Source organism: Ursus americanus, chromosome 14, assembly GCF_024610735.1.
Source record: "Ursus americanus isolate L20-20 chromosome 14, mUrsAme1.1.p, whole genome shotgun sequence".
NCBI lineage: Eukaryota > Metazoa > Chordata > Mammalia > Carnivora > Ursidae > Ursus > Ursus americanus.
Window position 1 is genome coordinate 56,079,262 of NC_142140.1, and position 16,369 is coordinate 56,095,630.

General features: G+C 62.6%; 3 protein-coding genes across 6 annotated transcripts in view; 2 read left to right on the plus strand and 1 right to left on the minus strand.

Moving 5' to 3' along the window:
• The first annotated feature begins 6,020 nt into the window (after positions 1–6,020).
• On the plus strand, positions 6,021–11,388 carry DUS3L (dihydrouridine synthase 3 like). 2 transcript variants are annotated; one of them, XM_045776731.2, is made up of 13 exons: positions 6,021–6,190; positions 6,861–7,134; positions 7,386–7,898; positions 8,222–8,263; positions 8,385–8,537; positions 8,824–8,940; positions 9,141–9,206; positions 9,278–9,388; positions 9,636–9,732; positions 9,884–9,959; positions 10,250–10,438; positions 10,523–10,651; positions 10,738–11,388. In XM_045776731.2, exons 1-13 carry the CDS (start codon positions 6,093–6,095, stop codon positions 10,808–10,810), a joined length of 1,938 nt encoding a protein of 645 aa, XP_045632687.1. In that variant the 5' UTR covers positions 6,021–6,092; the 3' UTR covers positions 10,811–11,388. The 2 variants fall into 2 exon arrangements, with proteins under 2 accessions (XP_045632687.1, XP_087723487.1); XM_087867361.1 differs by lacking the exons at positions 9,141–9,206; positions 9,278–9,388.
• Positions 11,389–11,455: 67 nt separating this feature from the next.
• Positions 11,456–13,306, plus strand: PRR22 (proline rich 22). 2 transcript variants are annotated; one of them, XM_045776732.2, is made up of 3 exons: positions 11,456–11,585; positions 11,689–11,751; positions 12,146–13,306. In XM_045776732.2, the coding sequence occupies exons 1-3, from the start codon at positions 11,456–11,458 to the stop codon at positions 13,288–13,290; spliced, it is 1,338 nt and encodes a 445-aa protein (XP_045632688.2). In that variant the 3' UTR covers positions 13,291–13,306. The 2 variants fall into 2 exon arrangements, with proteins under 2 accessions (XP_045632688.2, XP_087723488.1); XM_087867362.1 differs by having other exon boundaries at positions 11,458–11,585; positions 12,100–13,306.
• Positions 13,307–14,883: 1,577 nt separating this feature from the next.
• Positions 14,884–16,369, minus strand: part of CATSPERD (catsper channel auxiliary subunit delta) — a 47,684-nt gene continuing 46,198 nt past the window's right edge. Inside the window, exon 21 of one of the 2 annotated variants that reach the window (XM_087867358.1) lies at positions 14,884–15,323. In XM_087867358.1, coding sequence (XP_087723484.1) covers positions 15,086–15,323 — 238 coding nt within the window. In that variant the 3' untranslated portion in view covers positions 14,884–15,085. The remainder of the gene's footprint in view (positions 15,324–16,369) is intronic. The other variant, XM_087867360.1, reaches the window with a different exon arrangement.

Sequence of the window (16,369 nt, forward strand, 5' to 3'; positions counted from 1 at the left end):
CTACGCAGTGTACGCAGTGGTAGGAGACACTCAGGCAGTTGCACCTCCTGTACTTGGGCTCGTGCGGGTGGGGCACGTCGGGGTCTGCGCACAGCCAGCGGGAAGGAAGTACGCCAGGTTGTGAGCTTGTGGGTCTGGTGGGGGCATAAGAATGAGCAGGTGTCAGAGAAGTGGCGGAGTCGGAGCTGCCGGGTCCTGGTCCGGGATGGGAAGGACAGGTGTGTGTGTGTGTTAGGGGTAACAGCTCTGTGCGGCCTTGGGCCAACATTTCTTGATTGTGCCTCAGTTTCCCCATCTGTAACACGGGGTATTATGAGTAGATTCTAATAGGGTTGTAGTAGAGATTGAGTAAGTAAATAGAAGTAACCATCCCTGGCTCGTGCTGAGCGATGCCCAAGTGTCTGCCATTATTGGTATCACCATGTGCTCCCTCCCAGTGACACACACTCGAAGGGTTTGGTCCCTGTGGCCATTCACACACAGACCCCCAAATCTGTGATCCAGGCGGGGTCACACCTGGTGCTGTTCTTGTTCTCACACACACTGGGACACTCTTTATGAGAACGGCACCATCCCTAAGACACACAGAGCCGTCACAACCACCCACGTCCTTGCCCAAGGGCATGCATGGACACACACACAGGCGTCCTTACTTCGCTTCCAGCCAGACACACGTATGCACATGGACACAAAGCTCACACTACCCCTAACACACACACACACACACACACTGCCCAGTAGAGACACAGACACACGGGGTATTCACACAGTAGCGCACCGGCCCTCACATTGGCCCCTTGGTTGTTTGTGCACATGCGTGAACACTCGGCGGATCGTTACACACCCCCATGTTACCTAACGACACGTTAATACACACACCGTGTGACCCACTGCACACCCACTGCTGGTACAGACGGCCACATGGAGACAACTCATATCCCGGCGGTGTGCACACACACAGCCCTCACGTGGACGTTTCGCACAGTAACTCGAGAAGGACACACCACCGAGGACGCCGTCTGCACCCACAGCCACACAAGCGAAGGAGCTCAGAGACACCGTCAAGCGTGCACACGAGCGCACACACGTGTGAGGCCAGTCCGGGAGGCATAGCCCCCCTGCGCACACGCAGGCCAGCCAGGAGCCCACCCCCACACACCCAGCCACCATTAAGCTGTCGCTGGCTGCCCCTCGGCCACCTCCTGCTCACCCCACACTGCCGGCATCCCCCTCCCCACCGGGGCTGGGGCCATGGGGGTGGGGGCCTGCAGACACATGGGGCGGAGGACACACACATGTGCCCACCATGTGGACGCTCGTAAAATGGTTGCCCTAGCAACAGCAACTTGAAAGACTCGGTTCTTCCTCTGGGGTGGGCAGGGGCGCCAGGGTGAGGCTGTGGTGGGGCGAGACAGGAGGCGGGAGGTGGGACGCCAGGACACATGCCCACCTTCCACCGTGGTTGGAAACCCCATCACACTCGGGCCCTCAGAAACCCTGCTCTGCTTGGGGCCCCACGTGGTCACAGGAGACACGTCACATTCACTCTGTCCCGACACCCTCACGCACCGGTGTGTCACCTCACACAGCCCAGCATCTCCGGACACTCTCTGTCACCAACCCACGCACTTCGTCACCCCCTGGACAGACGGTGACAGACACCCTGTCACACTGGCTGACTCACACAGCAGCTGGGAACTGGGGCGCACACAGACACGCCCTCCCTCTGGCCCCCGCCCCCCTCAAAGAAGCTGTCTGGGCCCAGCCGCCTGGGAGGCCACGGGGATTCAGAGGCTGGTTCTATTTGCAGGAAACACGGGTATTTACAATGCTTTATTTTTAAACCTTCCTTCTCCCAGACTGTGGCTGCTATGGGGCGGGGGTGGGTGGAACAGAGCCTTGAAGCTCCCCTGCTTCTAGAGCAGCCATGGGTTGCGTGGGGCTGTGGTCTCCCCAGCACGCAAATATGCACAGAGAAACTGAGGCTCGCTGTGGAGTAGGGGTCATCTGGGGGCACGTGGCTCCTGTGGCTGATTTGAGCCTGCTGGCCCCAGGGTCAAGGTGAAGGCAGGGGTGTGAGAGCGCAGGTGCACCCAGAGCTCAGGCCCTGTCACCTGCCCGCCCTCCATGGTGTTTGCCTGGGAATTAGTTCCGCTCTCTCACTGCCTCCTCAGATGTCCCCCCCCCCCAGGTAGCTCCAGGCAATGCCCCCGCCCCCTCATTGCTCTGTGCTCACTTGGCAGTTGTGAAACCTGGGGATCAGAGAGGTCAAGACGCTGGCCCAAGGTCATAGGGTAGGGAAGAAGCTCAAACCTGGGGCTGGATGATTCCAGAACATTCAGCCACTGCCCTGGCCACTCCTCCACCCCTGACCCCCGAGGCTGGCCCCCTGCCCTTCCTGCACAGTCACTGCTCCCAAGGGGGGTGCTCTGTTCACTAGTGGAGGCCCAGGCAAAGTTCTGGGAGGCCAGCGGCTGCTGGCCAAGACATGGACTTGGCTGGTGGAGAAGTTTCCATCTTAGCACCAGGAGCTGGTCCAGGCCCTGCGGGCCCAGGGCTGTAGCTCAGGACCCCCAAGAACCAGCACTGCAGGGGTAGAGGCGGCCTGGAGCCCTCTGTGTCCTCTGTCCCTCCCGCCACCCCCAGCCGGAGTAGGTCCATACACTCGGCACTGCCCCACCCCAGCTGGTCACGGAGATGGCTGGGCCTCAGTTGGCTCATCGGTGAAATTGCTCCCATATTCGTTCTGTGCCCAGTGCAGATCCTCAGGGATTCGTAGTGTCGTTCTCCCGTGGAGAAGTGAAAGGGCTTGCCAGGGGTCACTGGGACAGCTCCGGCCTGCCAATTGCCAGCCAAGAAGCTCCCCCGAACTAGGCTTCAGGGTTCTTAATTTGACGGTCATCCTGGCCCCAAGCTGGACAATGCTGAGTGGAGAGAAGCCTCAGCCTCAACAGGGGACACAGCCCAGGGTCAGCGCGAGGGCCCTGGGGGCCAGGAAGAGCTGGTGGCCTCAGCCGGGATGGGGCCCTTGAGGCCCGTGGGCGGCAGGAAGGAGCTAGCTGGTTCCAGGCGAGGGAGGATGGGAAAAGCAGGGCTGGCGGCCGTCCCCATAGGGCCATTTGCAGCCACAGGCCACAGGTCAGGGGCCCTGTCTCTGGCGGCCCCAGGTCAGCAAGGTGGGAAAGCCATCAGGCCAGCCCGGGGGAGCCAGGGCAGCGGGGCAGGCAGCTGGGTGGGGGCTGGGCCGGGGGTTGTGTGGGCACCTGTGGGGCAGGGAGGGCCTCACAAAGCACAGCCACACACTCACACACGAAAGCCACAAATGTGTACACACTGTCACACACACACATACAATAAACACAGACACAAACACTCACACTCAGAAACACAATTATATACACAGAGCCCCCAAGTCACACACACTCCTCAGCCACAGCTGCGTATATACCGCCATACATGCAAAAGCCATAAATGTGTACAAACTGTCTCACACACACACACACACACACACACACACACACACACACACACAGCAGCCCCAGCTGCCAAGGCTTGTGGGTGCCCTGCAGCACCCCCCCCCAGCACCCTGGCTCTTGCCACCCGTCCGCCCAACCCTGCTGTCTCACGTCCTTGGCCTGGGCTGCCCTAATCCCTGTCTCGTGTCCTGAAGCCAGAAGATAAGGGGCAGCTGCAGCCCCAGATAAAGGAGGCGCAGCCACAAATCCGGGGTGGCCCCAGCAGAAACGGGCACTGAGCCCGGGCCGCACCTGCCCACTGCTGCCACCCCATCCGGCCCAGCTGAGAGGGACAGAGAGAGGGCAGGGAGAGACAGAGGCACAGGGAGGAAGCAGGGGGACAGAGAAGAGGGACTCCGAGAGAGAGGTGTAGGGAGAAGCAGAGGGAGAGAGGGAGGGGGAGACCAACAGGACAGATGGGAGAGAGAGTACACACAGCACATTCTCCAGGCCCTGCCTCCCCCCCCCCCGAGTGCCTCAATATCCCCATTGGTCCCCTGTGCCACCTGTCTCCTTCCTGCGTCTCCCGATCAGTCAAGATAAGGCATTCAGAGGACGACTCAGGCCTGGTTCAGGGTGGGTGGGGCATCTTCCTGAATGTCCCCACATTCTCCAGGGTGACACCTGGGACGTTCTTATGCCCCTGCCACAGCCTCAGTGAAGGCAGGACCCCCCAGCGCAGGTCCTGGCCCCTCTGTGCCTCAGTCTCCCCAGCCACGGTAAGATGCACTCACTCAGCAAGTGTTCACTGGGCACGTCCTGTGAGCCGGGCCTGGTGCTGGGTGCTGGGGACACAGAGTGACTGAGGTGGACCAATTTCCACCCTCTCTGAGTTCAGAGGACAGTGGGGAAGATGGCACGTGGCCAGGTAGCACCAGGATGATGAAGGCGATGATTCCCAGATGCTCAGATGGCTGCAGAGACTGAGGGGGCAGTATCCCTAGCAGGGGGCAGTTAGAGAGGCTTCTGGAGGAGAAGTGGGGGGGGGGGAGAGGAGGAAGACAAGGAGGAGGAGAGGGAAGAGGAGAGAACTAGAGGGTGAGCGGAATGAACAAGGTGATTGGGAGCAGGGAAAAGACTTCTTGCAAGAGGGAACAGCACATGCAAAGGCTGAGAGGTTCAACTGGTTCATGGGAAGTCTGGAATGAACTTGGTGCTTGAGTTTAGGGAGTGAGGCAGTGATGAGGAATGAAACTGGGGAAGGTAGCAGGGGCTGGGTTCTGTAAGAACTTGGGGGCCGTGGTACAGGGCTGGGGCAGTAGGGAGACCTGGAAGGACTGGGAGCAGGGGAAAGCCATGGTCATATTTGTGGCTGGGAGCAGGATGGAAGATTGAGGCCCGGAAGTGGGCGGGGGGAGTGGTGGGAGAGGGGATGGACTAAAGACAGATTCTGGAGGGCAAGTGGGCAGGATACAGGAACTCAAAGGCTGTGGGGGGGGGGAGGCAGGAGGGGAGGCTGACACCCTGGTCTCTGTCTCAGGACGGTGGGGCAGTCCCTGGGCCAGGGAGCTCTGGGACCCATAGATTCAGGTGGATTTGGGATGAATGCCTGTTCCCTCTGCACGAAGTCAGAGAGTAGAGTAAGTGCGTTAAAGCAAGAAAAGGGCTTGGACAAAATAAGTGCTCAATATTGTTTAGTTACTGGTAAACGATTAACACTACACCATTATAATAATAAGCAATTAATATTATTAATATTAATATTGTTGTCAATGGCCAGTCCACAGCTCCCTCCCCCCTCTCCCCGCTCACAGGAGGCCCTCCTCGATTGCTTTACACAGAAAGGCAGGCCATCGCAAGGCAGAGCCAGGGAGCCCGTGGAGTCCCAGAGAGGGAGGCTATGTTCAGACAGCCTTCTGTGGGCCTCAGTTTCCCCATCTATCCAACCGCCTCCCCGGAGTGGCCTGCGGTGCCTGTGGGACAGTGGGGGGAGACTCCTGGTGGAACCTCAGAGGGCAATGGGACGGGCATCTTAGGAGGGAGGAGTGAGCTCCCGTCCCTGGAGGTGGGCAGGCACAGCTGGGCAAAGAGTCTCGCCAGGACTGGACGCCGCAATCCCACCGTTTTATCCCCAGATTGTCCTACAGAGGGCAGCCGAGGCCAGCGGTGGAAGCCAGCCCGCTCCCCGCCCACCACCCCCTCGGCCCCTCCGCGAGCTCTCAGGGCAGGGATTCGCCTGTCGTAGTCACTGCTCATGTCGGGCACCCAGGACAGCCGCTGGCACGCAGGCACTCAATAATTATCTGTCAATAATGCCTCGCATAAAAATCGTGGAGTTTAAGTTTTTTTAAAGCCCCCGTTCTAAAGTTTTTCGAATACCCTCCTGCGTCGACCGCGGCTGGTCGGGAAAGCCACTGAAGACGGAATTCCGAGACCCGCAAACAGCTCAGCTGTATTACCCTAAGCCGGACCCGAGGCTCCACCCCCACTCAGGCTCCGCCCCTTACGTCGACCCGCGTACAATGGCGTCACTTGGAGCGCCCCGGGCATGCGCATTTCCCCAACACGACCGGGAAGACACTTTCGCGACCCGGAAGGCCTTCCTGCTGCACTCTGAAGTCGGCGTGAGGGGGGCCGATGGCGGAGGGAGCGGCGGAGGCCCCAGCAGAGAGTGGTGGCGGTGGCGCTTCAGGAGCCGGTGCGCCGGAACGGGGGGTGGCGCCCATTAAACCTCAGTGAGTCTCTGGGGCAGGGGGAGTCCTTCACGTGGCCTTTCCGGCACCTACAGGCGGTGCATGCCGGGTGACGGGGCAGGAGCCCAGGCGGGAAGCTCGTAGGCTCTTCAGTGTGGGCCGTTCCTGCACCCGCAGGGTCGGAGTAGACAGCGCACGTTGGGGGCTGTCACGTGTGCGAAGGACACCACGGTGCTTGCAGGGGTGGGCAGAGTTGGAGGCTGGGGCCGCAGTGCATGCTGGGGACTGTAGTCCCGGCGTACGGCGGGAGTAGCACTTGCGCACCTGCAGCCAGCCTCAGCTACAGGCAGGGACTTGTCTGAAGGGAGGGCCGTGGGGCATGCTGGGGAATGTGGCGACTGTGGCCCCCATTGCAAGGCATGCGGGGACATGTAGTTTTCTATAGCCAAATGTGGCTGGGGATGTTCATGCCTGTTTGTAGTTTGGCTCAGTACTCTGGGCAGTGGGACCCAGGGACAAAACTAGTTCTGCCTGTGGCCTTGAGGTGCGCCCTCACTGGCAGCTGGCCGGTTCTAAGTCGTGCACTCCTCATCTGCAGAGGCATCTAAGCAGGGACAGGTGTTCTCAGTCCCTTTCCCCAGCGTCCATTGCACCTGAGCTGGAGAAGGGAGCCCCTCCACAAGCCCTTTTCCCACTGCCTCTCTGGTGGCAGATACCTGACTACCAAGGAGCAGTTCCACGAATTCCTGGAAGCCAAAGGGCAGGAGAAGCCCAGCCAGGAAATCGAGGCAGGAGACCGCAGTGGCAATGACCTGGCTGAACCTGAGGCCAAGCGCATCCGACTGGAAGATGGGCAGCCAGGGGAGGCGGCTGAACCCGGGGAGTGGCCGCAGGTTCAGAAGAGAGCCCGGGGCCAGAACAAGGGCCGGCCCCACATGAAACCCACCCACTATGACAAGAATAGGCTCTGCCCCTCCCTGGTCCAGGTGAGTGTAATTGTTGTTTGAGAGTCCTAGAGACCTTCAGTCTGAGCCTCCCTGCTCCCCATTCGATCCTCAGGAAGTTGTGACGTGAGTGTTATTGTCCCCATCTTCTCGATGAAGAAACCTAGGCTTGATGGGTTCCTGACTTGCCCCAGGACAGTAGGAGGCGGGGGGAGGTTAGAGGCTCACACCCAGACTGCCTGGCTGTCCCGATGTTCCCCATCCTCCCTCATGGCCTCTTGGTTCCCCTGCAGGAATCAGCTGCAAAGTGTTTCTTCGGCGACCGCTGCCGCTTCCTGCATGACGTGGGCCTCTATCTGGAGACCAAGCCATCGGACCTGGGCCCCCGCTGTGTGCTTTTCGAGACCTTTGGCCGGTGCCCCTATGGTGTGACCTGCCGCTTCGCTGGGGCCCATCTGGGACCCGAAGGCCAGAACCTGGTGCAAGAAGAGCGGGTCCAGGCCCCGCTGGTCCGCAACGGCCTGGACAAGGCCCTGCAGCAGCAACTGCGAAAGCGCAAGGTCCGCTTCGAGCGCGCTGAGCAGGCCCTACGCCAGCTAAGCAAGGGCCACGTGCCAGGCCCCTCCCCTGAGGCCGCTGTCCCCGAGGTGTCGGGAGCCAAAGGTGCCCCCTTGCAGGACAGCGGTGACGCCCAGCAGGCCCTCCCGGAGCCAGGCGCTGGTGCCCTTGCCAGCAGCTCGGTGCGGACCTGCGGGCCCCTGACGGACGAGGACGTGGTCAGGCTGCGGCCTTGTGAGAAGAGAAGGGTATGTGGTCGGGGCTTCTTGCTGAGGGCGCTGGTAGCGTGGGAGCAGAAAGAACTGGACGCACACCCGCAGCCCCATAGAGCCTGGGCCGGGGTGGAGGAAGGGAGGGAGGGAAAGGCTTCCTGGAAGAAGACGGGGCATCAGGCCTGCAGTTTTGACGGCTGGGCGGAAGCTCTGCCGCGGAGGGGAAGACAGGAACAGAACAGTCTTCGCACAGGGATCCGCTGGCTTGCACAGAGGCCCAGAGGTGGATGGCGGGTGGGGCGGGGAGAAGGGAAACCCCGGAGGCCTGGCAAGCTCCCCTGGGTTTTACTTCCCCGCAGCTGGACATCAGCGGCAAGCTGTACCTGGCCCCCCTCACCACGGTAGGTCAGCCCGGCCGTGCCCGGGGTCTGCCCCTGCCTGCTGGGTCATGGGGCTGTGATAGGCATCCGGGGTCCCTGCCTGCTGCCCCTCACGTGTGCCTGCGTCCCCTGCTGCTCCCAGTGCGGGAACCTGCCCTTCCGGCGGATCTGTAAACGCTTTGGGGCCGACGTGACGTGCGGGGAGATGGCCGTGTGCACCAATCTGCTGCAGGGCCAGACGTCTGAATGGGCGCTGCTCAGACGCCACCCGTGCGAGGATGTCTTTGGCGTCCAGGTTGGTGCCGCCTGGAGGGAGGGAGGCGGGAAGGGCGGAGGGGCTCTTGGCTGCCTGGCTTTGGGGCAGGTTCAGGGTCGGATCTCCCTGACCCCAGGCCTGATTCCATCACTCCCACACCCCTCTTGCCTCAGCCATGGGCCTGAGGGCTGACCCAATGCCCCTTTAAGGGCCGGTGGCCTTGGCGCAGGGCCACTTTGGGGAGACAAGGCCGCTGGCTCGATCCCCATAGTGGCAGGGACAGCCTGGACCAGCCCCTCACTCCCTGCTCTGCCCCCGGCCACAGCTCGAGGGCGCCTTCCCTGACACCATGACCAAGTGCGCCGAGCTGCTCAACCGTACCATCGAGGTGGATTTCGTGGACATCAACGTCGGCTGCCCCATCGACCTTGTATACAAGAAGGTAGCGGCCTCGTGGCCCTGAACCTCCACGGTGTGGGTGGGGCAGGAGCCCGGGCCCTGGTCTTGCTCCCACCTGGGTCTCTGGGAACCCGCGGGGGCTATTGTGCCTTGGTTTCCCCGTTTGGATGGCGAAGGCAGAGAAGGGTGTGTGGCCTAGCTTGGTTCCCGCCCTTCCTCGCTCCCGCCTCCCGTTTCTCGCAGGGCGGGGGCTGTGCCCTCATGAACCGCGCAGCCAAGTTCCAGCAGATCGTCCGCGGCATGAACCAGGTACGCCCTCGGACGCCCCCACCTCCTCCCCGGCCTGGCCCCGCTCCCGCTGACCGCCACCGTCGCCACAGGTGCTGGACGTGCCGCTGACGGTGAAGATCCGCACGGGCGTCCAGGAGCGCGTGAATCTGGCACACCGCCTGCTCCCCGAGCTGCGGGACTGGGGTGCAGCCCTGGTCACGGTGGGTCTCGGGGCACAGAGGGTGTGGGGGCCTCGGGAGCACTTGGCAGACCTTCCTAACGGTCTCTCTTCCTGCTTCTCCCTCCTGCTCTCTGGCTCTCCCTCCGTCTCGGTCTCCATCTGTCTCTTTGTCTCTCTGTCTCTCTCTCTCAGCCTGTCTCTCTTGATCTTTCTGGGTCTCTCTCTCTCTGTCTGATCCTCCGCCTCCCGGCCCGTCTCTCCCTCCCCGCGTGTGGCTTCTCCTCCAGCTCCACGGCCGCTCCCGGGAGCAGCGCTACACCAAGCTGGCCGACTGGGAGTACATCGCGCAGTGTGTGACGGCAGCCAGCCCCATGCCCCTGTTCGGTGGGTCCCCTGCCGCTCAGCCCGGACCTCCCGCCAGCCCCGCTCTCAGAGGCCACATGCCTGCCCCCGTGGGTGTCACTGGGCTGGCAGGAACTCCCCTAGAGCTCCCGCCTGCCCATGGCCCGCTGACACCCCAGCCTCTGTCCCTCAGGAAACGGGGACATCTTGTCGTACGAGGATGCCAACCGTGCCATGCAGACAGGTGTCGCTGGGGTGATGGTCGCCCGGTAAGTGTGCCCTATGCCTGGGGTGTTGCAAAGAGCCCGCTGGAGCCGCCCCCCCCGCTTCCCTGCCCCCTGCCCTGCTCAGTGTCCCCAGCAGGTGGCTTTGCCGGGACAGGGGGCAGAGAGAGGGGGCCGAGACGGCTGGGGAGAAGGGGTGGACCGGACATCTGTGCGGACATCTCTGCACTTGTGGGTGGAACTCTCGGGCTTTGAAGGTCGGCCGAGCCCGGTGGGGAGGTGGGGTCCAGGGCTGCAGCCGCCAGGCCGCCGAGCCCCCTCCCCGCCCTCTGCAGGGGCGCCCTGCTGAAGCCGTGGCTGTTCACGGAGATCAAGGAGCAGCGGCACTGGGACATCTCGTCATCCGAGCGCCTGGCCATCCTGCAGGACTTCACACATTACGGCCTGGAGCACTGGGGCTCGGACACGCAGGGCGTGGAGAAGACCCGCCGTTTTCTCCTCGAGTGGCTGTCCTTCCTGTGCAGGTGGGTGCTGGGGCCGGCCAGGCGCGGGTGGGGGCCATGTGTGGGGACAGCCCGGCCTGACCCCGCACCCACCGCCGCCCGCAGGTACGTGCCTGTGGGCCTGCTGGAACGGCTCCCACAGAGGATCAATGAGCGGCCGCCCTACTACGTGGGCCGCGACTACCTGGAGACACTCATGGCCAGCCAGAGGGCTGCTGACTGGATCCGGATCAGGTGCCGGGAACCCCCGGTGCGGGGCTGTGGAAGTCTGAGGGGCCCATGGGCCGCAGGCCTGACCTCCCCCTGTGCCCTCTTCGCAGTGAGATGCTGCTGGGACCCGTGCCGCCCGACTTCGTCTTTCTGCCAAAGCACAAGGCCAACGCGTACAAGTAGCCGTGGGGTGGGGGGGCGTGCGAGGGCCCAGCAGGGCCTCCTGCTGCATGAGAAGACAATAAATTTTATTCTTTTAAAAACCCAAGACTTTCTGTGACCCCGAGGCTTCCCTGTCCCGTTCTGGGGAGCTTTGTCTTGACGCTGGGCTGACCCTGTCCCCAGCTGTTACTTCTCCATTCTCATTGATAAGGGTCTCCCAGCCACTCGCATGGGCCCAGCCCTGTGCTGGCACTATGGCTGCCCAGAGACGCCTTACCCACAAAGAAACCACTAGAGCCTGTGAGGCAGAGGCCTTGACCTACGTGGGTGTGGATCAAGGCAGGCTGCCTGGAGGAAAGAGCCCTAGAGTTGCCCAGAGCATGGCTGGCAAAGGTGGAAGGCAGCAGACTGAGTCCAGGGTCTGCCCCGCCCTTTGTGGGGCCTGTCTCTGGCTGCCTTGGTTTCTCCATCTGCCCTCTGCCCACCCCCCCACCTCCCCGATACCCGGAATCCCGACCAGTGGGCGGGCCGCAGCCTGGAACCCGCCGCCCGGAGTAACCAGGCAAACAGAACTCGGCAGGACTCTGAGCCTGTTCTCCGGGTGGGCCGCCTGTGCTCCCACCTGCTGCCCTCCTGGCCTGCCCAGGCCGGGCCCCCTGCCTCCCCATGCAGCACCCCAAACCCTTCTATGCGCCTACAGCTCCCCCAGAAGGCTTCAGCCCCCGGGGCCTGGATGGCACCGAGGGGCCAGGCAGCCAGCCCGCTCCTGCCTGTGCGGAGCCTCTTCCTGCTGTGGGTATGAGTCAGAGGGTATCGGGTGTGAGGCGGGAGTCGGGGTGCCCGACGAGGTGGGGGACCAGGGCTCAGGGCCCCACCCAGCCACCTCCTTTTGTCCACAGGTTCCTCCAACCTGTATCAGCCCCCAAACCCGGAGAAAGAGGTGTTTCCAGCCCCTCCGGCAGGTACCAGCCTCCCCCCGACCCTTGTTGAGGACCCGGGGGTGGGTTGGAGGGGTCGGGGCCTATCTTGCCCATGCCCCTGGCCCCAGGTGGCCCTCAAAAGCTAAGGCCTATGTCTCTGGTTCCTCAAGTAGGCCTTTAAGGGCAAAGCCTGTGCCCCCCATTCCCCAGACAGGTCCCCAGAATGATGCCCCAGGCCCCTGGCTCTCAAACGGGTCCTCAAAGTCAGGATCTGTCTCCCCATGACTCAGATGGACCCCCAAGCCAGGTCTCTATCGCCTTTCCCACAGATGGGTCCCCAAGGTTTGGGCCGTGCCCCTCACCCCCTCCACCCTGTACTCCTTCCCCCAGGCGGGTCCCAGAGCTGCTCTCAGGGCTGCCCCTCCCTGGCCTGCAGGTTTCCAGATGGCGCCCTGCGGGTGCTTCTTTGACCCCCGCATCTACCGAATTGAGTGGGCCACCACCGACTTCGGCCAGTCGTCCCTGTACAAGCTGACGGCGGTGGGCGGGGGGGGACCCCCCAGGGGTCCAGCTGGGGGCCCTGCCTCGCCAGGCACCTACCTCCTAGAGCCCCAGCAGTACCTCAAGGCCCCGGTGCCCGCCCCTGCGCCCCCGCCGTACCCGCACTACCAGCCGCTGCCCGGGGGCCCGCAGTACCTCCTGCCCTACTTCCCACCCGAGGGGCCTGGGCCAGAGGCTCTGGGCTTTGTGGGGGATGGGGGGCCCCCCGCCTACATGGAGCTGCCTCCACCCCTGCTCAAGGAGAGCTTGGGGCCAGCCCTGCCGCCGCCCCCTCCGCCACCGCCGCCTGTCCCCAAGGAGAACAAACTACCTCCCCTGCTCATCACGCTCCCCACTGAGGCCTCGCTGCCCGCAGGCGCCTATGGCCACCTCAAGGGCCGCCTCAGTCAGTTCCACGGGCCCGGCGAGCCCCTGGCCTTCCCGTCCAAGGAGCTGCAGGGTGGGGGGGCCGGGCCGGCCCTGCTGTACCCGCCAGGCCCTGGGGAGCCCAAGGTGGCTGAGGCAGAGGCAGCCCCACTGGGGGCGGACGAGGCCAGAACCCCCGAGGCAGCCAGGGCCTTCGTGCTGCCTGAGAAGGTGCTTCTGGAAGATGCCATGAAGCTCTTCGACTGCTTGCCGGGCAATGCTGAGCCCGAGGGGTCCCCGTGCAAGGCCCCTGGGCCAGCCCTGCCGGACAGCGGGGGCGGCGGGGACGACTCGTCCAGCGACATCCGCTCGCTGCACCTGCCGGACGAACTGCTGTCCTTTGACTACAGCGTGCCAGAGATCCTGGACACCGTGTCCCACGTGGACTACTTTTTCAACTTCAAGGCCCTGGAGGAGGATCCACCGCCCCGCCCAGGGCCCCCAGCCGCCAACACTGTGGCCCTCACGGTGCGACCTGAGCTTCCCAGCAAGAGGAAGGCTGGCACCTCGTCCGCCAAGAAGGGGAGGCAGGGAGGCAAGGGCAAGCAGGCTGCAGGCCCGGCCAGCTCCGCCCCCTCGGGGCCCAGGCAGGACCTGGGAGCCACCCCCCATTAAAATGGATTTGACCTCTCAGCTGGCTATCAGCTTGGTGGCATCGGGGCCTGGGGACAGCAGGCTGAGGCTGGACGTGGAGTACGGTCCCCTCCTCCGCCCATCGCAGCCGGCCCGGGGTCACATGGGAAGGCCCGGCAGGCCCTCAGCACTTCCTGGGTGCTGGGCTTCCAGAGCTGAGCCAGGGAGCCCTCCGGTCACGGGGAATTCGAAATCCCTCCTCTCCAAGCCCCAGAAAATTGGAGTCAGCCAGCAGAGACGGGGGGCTTCTGGAAGGTGGGGAGACACTGTCCAGACTGCACTGTAGGGATCTTTTGCCCAGGTGTTTGGTGGGGCAAGGGTTGCCCAGAGAGGGGCAGAAAATGGCCTGGAGATGAGGCCTGCCCTCCCCACCGCCCCCATCCCAACCTGCCTCTCTCCCCCTGCAGAGGAGGAAGGGGCCGTCCTGCCCCAGACCCTGGGCCAGGTTTCCAGGGCCTTCATGGTCACGCTGTGCTGGGGTAGCCCCAGGGGTGGCTGGGTGTGGGGAGGCAGATTCTGTAGCCGGAACCCCGGCACCTCCCATCTGCCAGGCACCGCGCCAGGAGCCTGCCGGGCTCGCCTCCCTGCACGCTCATTCCAGAGCTGCGGGGAGAGACGGAGGCAGAGTCCGCCCCTGCCCCTGCCCGGCCCTGTTCTGTGCCTGGATGGAGAAGCCTGGAGCCCACTGCCCTCCGCTGCCTGCTGAGCCGCCTCTCCCCACAGCCACGTTGGGGGTATTTTTGAGACTAAAGCCAAGTGCGCTTGGTGAAGGGAAGGCCCTGGCGAAGGACGTCGGAGAATGGGCTTGGTTTCCTTGAAGGTCAACATGAATGTTAGCTGTCAGCCTAACGGGGAGGGCGGCTGGGGACACGCTCGCAGGGAGGGCGGGGTAACGGCTCCCTGCGCGGTCTGCGGGTCACGGCTTTCCACCACTAGACTGAGATGGGACTGGACCACGAAGCGGACCGTGGAATATAATTTTTTTAACTTAAGAATCAGGAAACTCACGGGACCACCCAAGTTCTCCCTTCGGATGAGATGGCCAGCCCATGCCACCTGGAGTTAGAGAGACGTGGTGTGGGGGGAGGGACCCCCACTGGATGGCTAGGGAGAATACGCATAGCCGTGGACGTGGTATATGCGTGCACACATGTGCACGTGCACACATGTGTGTAGACACGTGTGCACGTGTATACATGTTAGCTATATGTGTGTGCACAGGTATGCGCGTCTGTCAATGTGTGTACGCGTACACAACGTTCGTGTCCTAGTAAACACACAGGTCTGGGTGTGTGTGCACGAGGCACGTACGCACATGCGTGTATACACACACCACGAAACAGCCCTGTGCGCGTGTGCACGCATCCACGTTTATACGTGTGCACATGAAACCCACGCTTCCCAACATTTCTCCGTGTACGTAGCAGGACACGCGCGTACGTGTTTGTACACACGTGAGGGTTTATACCCCAGAAATGGAACCTCAACCGGTCACTGCCTTGCACAGACCCCCCATTTCTCCAGCGGGACAGGGGGCTGTGTGCTAGCCCTTTCAGAGGATCGCCTCGCACTCCGCTGGGTGCTCAGCTCCCTCATTTCAGCCACGACCCGTCGAGGATCCGGGCTGCCCCGGTCCCGGTGCAGAGGAGCTGCGGCCTGCGGGAGGCGGCGGAGGCGGGGGCAGGGGGACAGAACACGCTCGGAACACGCTGCACACGCACGGCCGCCGGCTGGTTTATAGAACGCTCTGAGACCACTCTGGGCTCCCCCGGCGCGCTCAGGACCTGCCTCGGAAACACGCACAAGCCTTCCGGCACCTCCTGCACAGATGAATCCAGAAGCCCTTGAACCTGAGGCCCTTCTCGGTGTGCAGCAGCTTGGGGATGGCGTAGGCCAACCACACGGACAGCAGCATGGCCACCATGAGCGGGATGATGGTGACCGCCGCCGGGATGATGGACAGGGGGAAGGCCCCGTACACGTAGACGCTGAAGGTGGTGTGCAAGTGACAGTAGCTGCAGGGGCAGTTGGAGAGAGGCCATGGGCTGCTGTCCCTGGGGCCCTGCCCTTCAGCCCAGTAGATGTATTAAAACCCACAGATAGGAGCGCTGGGCCCCGGTGGTGAGTTGGGACGCCGGGTTCCAGTTCTGTCCATTTCAACTCTTCTCCAGTCTGAGTCTGCTGTCCTCTGTCTGCTGGCAACAGCCCTGTTCCCCCCCCCAAGATTCCCTGTGGTACCCCCTCCTCTGGGGACAAGGTGTCTTCCTGACTCCATGCCCAGGCTCGGTCTAGAGAGACAAACCACCCATCCCATTGCCGAGTGGAAGCAGAGGGTGGGCATGATGGGACACAGGCATCCATGAGGCAGGCAGGGAGCAGCAGGATATAGCAAGCCGGGAGGGAAGGGCATCCCAAGAGAGGGGACCCAGGGTATAGAAGAACTCACTGGAAGCACGGTGCGGAGAGAGGAGCTGCCGGGGCCAAAAATAGTCCTCTCTCTCCTCTGGATATGCTACCCCGTGCCTTCCACCCATGGCCATCCCAGAGTGGGCCCCACTAGGTCAGAGTGTGGGGTCTCAAGGGAAGGTAGGGTCTCCATGTGCTTTGGGGGTGGACTGTGGGGGATGGATGATGGGGGGGGAAGGTTATTGTCCCATACGCACCCCCACAGTGGGAGATGTTGGTAATCTAGGCCAGCACACCTAGAAGCCTCTTTGCACACATGGGTGGTAAATATTCAACTACCAGCTCTAAGGGGAAAGGCTGAATTTGTAGGGTGTGCCGAATCCCATGGTGTAAATTCTCCCGCCGTGGCTGATTTCAGGCTACCAAGGGAAAGACAATTGGCTTGCAAGATCCCTGGAGATTTAAGAGTTGCTCATGCCCACCACCAATGAGATGGGGCTTGAGAGGGATGCGGCTGCGGGCCATTGCTGTTTCCCCAGCACCCAGCATGGACTTGGAATGAGGACTCATTTAGTGAGTGAACAAATGTCAGCTAGAACTTAAACTATCACTCTTCCCAGGGAGAGTCTGGGCTGCTGGGAAAATTGACGCTTAT

Excerpts from the sequence above, each read along its gene's own strand:
- DUS3L (XM_045776731.2), top strand. The coding sequence starts at position 6,093 with ATGGCGGAGGGAGCGGCGGAGGCCCCAGCAGAGAGTGGTGGCGGTGGC. Across the intron at positions 8,264-8,384 it reads ACCTGGCCCCCCTCACCACG|TGCGGGAACCTGCCCTTCCG; the intron begins GTAGGTCAGCCC and ends TGCTGCTCCCAG. Across the intron at positions 10,439-10,522 it reads TGGCTGTCCTTCCTGTGCAG|GTACGTGCCTGTGGGCCTGC; the intron begins GTGGGTGCTGGG and ends CGCCGCCCGCAG.
- PRR22 (XM_087867362.1), top strand. The coding sequence starts at position 11,478 with ATGCGCCTACAGCTCCCCCAGAAGGCTTCAGCCCCCGGGGCCTGGATG. Across the intron at positions 11,586-11,688 it reads GGAGCCTCTTCCTGCTGTGG|GTTCCTCCAACCTGTATCAG; the intron begins GTATGAGTCAGA and ends TTTTGTCCACAG. Across the intron at positions 11,752-12,099 it reads GTTTCCAGCCCCTCCGGCAG|GCGGGTCCCAGAGCTGCTCT; the intron begins GTACCAGCCTCC and ends TCCTTCCCCCAG.